Raw genomic sequence first — 6,000 nt, 5'->3', positions numbered from 1 at the left:
GTATCTGCATATTGTATATTTTATACCTATGTAAATTATTTATTTTTATCATTTCTCTTTCATTGCCTTCTTTTAGTTAAAAGGAATAACATTAGAAAGTTTTCTTTTTGACATACATGATTAAATCATGTGTATCTTGAAAAATAGGAGGGTTTTGTTACAATAAAATGTGGCAGTATTACAATAGAATTTGTAAAGGAAAGTGGCATTTTATATTCTGAAATGTGTTGTTCCATGTTGTTTGTTAAAGAGGATGGCATTCCCTGTGGATTTACTGAATAATTGCAGTCATGAGGAATTGGAAAATGCTGCTGAAGATTACATGTCAGATTTAAGGTGTGGGGACCCTGAAAATCCAGAGTATTTTTCTTTTCTCAATATTACGGTAAGGCATTTTGCAGTGATTTTTTTTTTAATCAGTCTTTTCAGTCCAGTTTTTACATGAACTCAATATCCTTTTTAAAAAGATCATTTAAAGAGTTTTAACCATTCAGTTTTGTCCAGTAAAATGTATTAATATTGGTTGATTAATAGAGCATCATGATCAATTTTGGCTTTTTTTTTTCCCTTTGATACTAGACACTGAACCCAGGAGTGCCCACCACTGAGCTACATCTCCAGCCTTTTTATATTTTATTTTGAAACAGGGTGTTGCTAAGTTGTTTAAAGCCTCACTTAGTTGCTGAGGCTTGCCTCAAACTTGGGATTCTTCCACCTTAGCCCTCCTAAATTGCTGGAATTACAGGTATACACTACTCAAGTCCAGTGATGATCAGTTTTTTTCATACCGGGGATTAAATCTATGGGTGCTTAACCACTGAGCCAGAACCCAGCCCTTTTTTTATGTTTTATTTAGTGACAGGGTCTTGCTGAGTTGCTTAGTGCCTCGTTAAGTTGACGAGGCTGTCTTTAACTTGGGATCCTCCTGCCTCACCCTCCCTAGCCATTGGGATTACAGGTGTGCGCCACTGTGCCTGGGTATGATCAGTTTTTAAAAGACAAAATCCTCAGGTTTTCACAGGTTATTGCTTAATGTTTTTCTTTTAATCTTTAAAATTAAGTGTAAGAAGTTTATCAATTTTGCTTAGACTGGTTATCATATTGGAGCTGACTCAATTAAATTTACTTCAGATTTAGAATTTGTGAGTTTAGACATTTGTTTATAATTAAAAGAATCAGCAAAGTCAGCAGTGGTGATAAATACCTGTAATTCTAGCGAATAAGGAGGCTGAGGCAAGAGATCACAAGTCCAAGGCCAGCATTAGTAGAATAGTGAGAGACCCAGTCTCAAAGTTGTAGATAAAATTCCCAGTACAATAAAACAAAAGAAGACTGAAAAAAAAATCAGGAAAATACTACATTACATTATTGTGTAATGAATCTTTTTTTCCTCTTTTGAAAAATAGTAAAATCAGATTTTCTTGTCAGTAAGCCATGGTACATTATGACACAAAGATCATTAGATTTTGAATCTTTTGAATTCCATTGTGAACTGAGGTAAGCAGATTCCTTTAATCTCTGCACCCCAGTTTTTCCTTCTGGAAATAATGTTGATTTAAAGGATTTGTAATTCTTCCCTACCATCATAATGATCAACATTGAGATATTGACTTTAAGTGAAGAGTTAGTGTTAGATTAATGCGAACAGAAAAATGTAATTAATTATATGTAACTTGCTGAAAAATGAATTACCAAACTGGTTTATTTTACTAGAAAATGAAATGTATCCCCCTGATGTAGTCTATTTTAAATAAAGATAATAAATTATCTTTATTTAATTATCTTGATTTTCAGTGACTTTTGGGGGCCTATTGTATACGGCTTTTGTTTTTATTCAGTGATATGACTAGAGCCTAGTAATATTTATTGAAATAAATTTTTGTTTTTATTCCCCCAAGACAATATAATTCTTTCAAAAGGTATTGATTTTATTTATTTTTTTTTTTTAAATAAGAGACTAGGAGGGGCTGGGGCTGTGACTCGGTGGTAAAGCGCTTGCCTAGCATGCATGAGGCACTGGGTTCGATCCTCAGCACTACATAAATGTAAAATAAAGATATTGTGTCCACCTAAAACTAAAACAATAATGTTAAAAAAAAATAAGAGACTAGGAATATTGTCTTCTGTCAAATGAAATTATATAATTAAAATTAATATAAGAAAAGTTTGATACTTTGATAAACACTTTGGTGTTTTTGTCATGTATTTTCTTAACAGACTTTAAAAAAATTCTTTTCAGTTATACATGACAGTAAAAGATATTTTGATGAATTATACATACATGGAGTACAACTTCCCATTTTTCTGGTTGTGCATCTTGTGGAATTACATTGGTTAACAAACTCTTCACTAATCTTCTCTCAATTGTCATTTCAGATACCTATTAGCCTGTCAAATGTAGGCTTTGTACCTCTTTATGGTGGAAATCAGACCCAGAAAATTCTTGCTCTTTTTGCACCTGAAGATTCACTCACAGGTCACTCTTTTGCTTCATTTTTGTAAATCGAGGAGTTTTTCAACAAACTATTAGAAATTTATAAACATGATAGTGTCATGAAGGAATTTGTTTTTGAAAACTTGTTTCAAATTTTAATTTTAGAAAAATGTAACTCTTAATTGCTTATAATTAAATAAGTGTTTAATGGATGAAATAAAATAAATGGCATAAATTGGACCGTATTATGTTATAAAGTAGAATGTATGGGTCTATTTAAGAGTATCCATAAACCTTATCAGATAATAATATTATAGACTTTAACACTTAAAATTTAAATGTTCATGATTGTTTATTCTGTTTTAGCTGTGGCACTTTACCTTGCTGATCAGTGGTGGGCTATTGATGATATTGTGAAAACATCTGTCCCTTCTAGAGAGGGTCTTAAGCAGGTAATGATCCTGTAAATCAATATTTTCTATAAACAGTGCTTGTTTTTGAAGTTATGGAACTCTTTCCCATTTTAATATAATCTGGTTATATTAAGACCTTAGAGTTTTATTTTATGATCAAACCAGCACTCAGGTTGGGTTTCTTCTATTTTATGTGATTCTGAAAATTTCTGTGAATTGGGTTAGGGAGACTGAATACCTGTGGGTTGGTTGAGCTGTGGCATTCTTTATCCACTTTAGCTTCTGATTTTCTTATTTGGAAGAGGAAAACCTAATTCTTTTCGTGTGGTTACTTAACTTCTCTGCCTCTAGGAGACACTGACCAGGAAACTTGTTCTATTAGTTGGGCCTCCTCTAGTGACCTATTTCGGGTTCTGAACAGTGGAGTAACCAGGCTCTGGTGAGAACAAGCTTCAAAAGCCTCTGTGGGGTGTGGAGTATAGGCCAGCCAGAAGCCATCCACTGCAGTGTTTATTACAGAAGGAACCCTGGCTTGCATGCTGGTGTTGAAAAAGTTTAAGAGACATTTCAGGTACTATGGTTTTTAGAAGATAACTAGGACAGGAGGGGAAAGTCCACAGACACCAGTTGTAAAAATATTTGATGAATCAAGGTCAAAGATTGTAGACATGTTTGGTGGCTGGAAGAGTGCCATTTACAATGAAAGAGAATAGGCCCCTTCACTGGCTAAGGTACATCAGACCCTTCTTACTTAAGGAGAATACTGACTTTATAGGTAAGCACTACTATTCAGTAATAGGTACAGAAATCCTTGTTAATTATGCCTAAGAGGAAGAGAGTTTTGCTGAGAGGAATGAAGTTAACATATACAAATATGTATCCTGATAATTCTTCCTTTAGAAGGTTTTTAGGATAGGCCAAGTGTCTAAAAACTTGTCAAATCTGGAAGGTGTCAGCTATTTCTGTTTACTTTTGTGGGATCATTGGACTATTCAGAAGAAACAAGGAAAGCATGAAAGCATGTCAAGAAACTTCAAAATCTGGGAAAAGAAAGCAAGAATCTTGCAGGTTACTGAGGTGTTCTCATTTCTTCCTTTTGGGTTTAAAAGTTTTTTTTTTTTTTTCTTTTCAATATTGGGGATTGAACCTAGGGGTGCAGTACTACTTTACTACATTCCCAGCCCTTTTTATTTATTTATTTAGAATTTTGAGATAAGGTCTTTCGAAGTTGCCTGGGCTAGCCTTGAACTTGTGACCCTCCTGCCTTGGCATCCTGCTTAACTGGGATCATAGACATGCACTGCTGCATCTGGCTTGAGATTACAGCTTTGAAAGTGATCATGCTTGTGATTGTAGGAGGAGTATAATACAGTCATTTATCCTTTTGGATATTAATTTTTGAATTTGCCTTGAAATTTCAGAGCAATAGGCACCTCTCACAAAAGCTGGGAGAATGTGTATACCTGGGCATCTGCCAGTCTGATAAAGAACTTTGAACCAAAAATGAAGGGAAGGAGGGAATTCATAATCTGCATAAAGCCATCAGATGGAAGGAGTAGATAGTAATAGAGGAGAATAATTTTTTCTCAGGAATAGCCCTGATAGAGGAAATGTACAAGTTAAGAAAGGTGTATAAAACTTGACTGAAGTTTGACATATTGTACAGGAATGTTAAAGGCTGGAGAAGGGGAAATCTTATGCAGACCATGTAGCCTCTCCTACACAAGTAAAGAAACTATGAAACCTTCAGGTATGAATTGGATTCCTATAGTAGGTTTCCTCTAACCTAATTACTTTATGACAGCAGCATCTTTTGAGAAAGTAGGAACATGAGTGAAGTAGCACTGCTGCTGTTGCCAAATCCTGACCACTCTGGAAAAATAGGTTGGTAAAGTCACAGGAGGGCATAATCGTTGTTTTTAATGAACTCATGACCTCAAGTAAATGACTTTACTTGAAAACTAGGAACCTCATTTCCCTCTGTCTCATATATTGTGGTAAAATTAAATGGGATAATAAAGATCATAACTCTGTTCCTGAAACTAAGTGCTCATTTATATGAAAAGGAAGTCTTCAGTTACATACTACAAAAGTTTGTCCCTTTTTCTGTCCTGGTCACCATTACTGGGAGGAAGACATAGGTGGCATACTTATCAAATCTGCCTGTCACAGCACCCGATAGGGGTCTAACCTTTGAAAAGTAGCATTAATAAACACAGAGAAGGAGCTAACATGATGAAATTAAACAGGAAAATATGTAAAGAAATACCTTAGTTTTAAAAAAATAAGCTATATATACACACCATGAATTCCAGATTGAAACAGTAGCTCATGTGAAAAAGACTTTGGCTTTAGTTAATTAGTAAAATGAAGCTAGCAGAAACCTTAAATCCTATTGCCTTATTGGCATCTTCAGTATTTATTTCTACAGTTCCTGTGTGCCAAACATGAAGAGAGATTTAGGGATATGGAGCACTTCCAAGAGAGGACTAGAATGGCAGAAGTACCACACATTGTATTAGATTAGCTTTTTCCTTTAGTTGTTCCATTGCGTAGCTTTGGTGTGAAACTTAGGGGAATATATGGCCATCTTTAAATATTGGTGGTCTGTATGGCTGCAGAATAACAAAATATAGTCTTTGGGAGCTAGATTTCAGCTTAGTATGGGAAAGAATTTTGATCAGAGCTGGGCAAGGAAAGAACAGGTTGCTGACTACGTTAGTGTTAGTCAATGCTGTCATTTCTTGTTGTTTGGTATGGGAGATCTCCTGCCAGGGATATTTTTGAAAGTAGTGTGTGCATATGGTTAATCCTTTCTTCTCTTCAATTGACTAATCAGAGGATGAACTTGTTCTTATTTAAGGAGACTTAAGGGAAAATAGACTTATGTAGAGAACTCTTTTGTTTTTAGCATGAAGTTCTATGAGGGGTGGTAAGAAATTGACTCCTTTATGTTAGAAGGTTGTTGGTATTATTGGGGTACCTGTGACCATGTGGTCCTGTGTGTATGAGGTGAGGCTGTTTCCATTCTGTCTTTGCCCCAAGAATGTTTCACTGGATGTTTTTGGTGTTAGTGTCCTCACTCATCTGGTCTAGGAGAGGGACATGGGGAGTAGTATGGAATATTCTTACAGTTACAGTAAGAAGAACTGT

At 35.1% G+C, this 6,000-nt stretch overlaps 1 protein-coding gene across 2 annotated transcripts in view; it reads left to right on the top strand.

The window, feature by feature from the left end:
• Positions 1 to 253: 253 nt before the first annotated feature.
• Fam169a (family with sequence similarity 169 member A) overlaps positions 254 to 6,000 on the top strand; it is a 53,366-nt gene continuing 47,619 nt past the window's right edge. The window contains exons 1-3 of one of the 2 annotated variants that reach the window (XM_076857154.1): positions 254 to 385; positions 2,377 to 2,476; positions 2,801 to 2,886. In XM_076857154.1, the coding sequence (XP_076713269.1) occupies positions 254 to 385; positions 2,377 to 2,476; positions 2,801 to 2,886 (318 nt within the window). The remainder of the gene's footprint in view (positions 386 to 2,376; positions 2,477 to 2,800; positions 2,887 to 6,000) is intronic. The other variant, XM_076857155.1, reaches the window with a different exon arrangement.

This window comes from Callospermophilus lateralis, chromosome 5 (assembly GCF_048772815.1).
Source record: "Callospermophilus lateralis isolate mCalLat2 chromosome 5, mCalLat2.hap1, whole genome shotgun sequence".
Classification (NCBI taxonomy): Eukaryota; Metazoa; Chordata; class Mammalia; order Rodentia; family Sciuridae; genus Callospermophilus; species Callospermophilus lateralis.
Note: the sequence above shows the minus strand (reverse complement) of the source record. Positions and strands in the feature narration are given on the sequence as shown.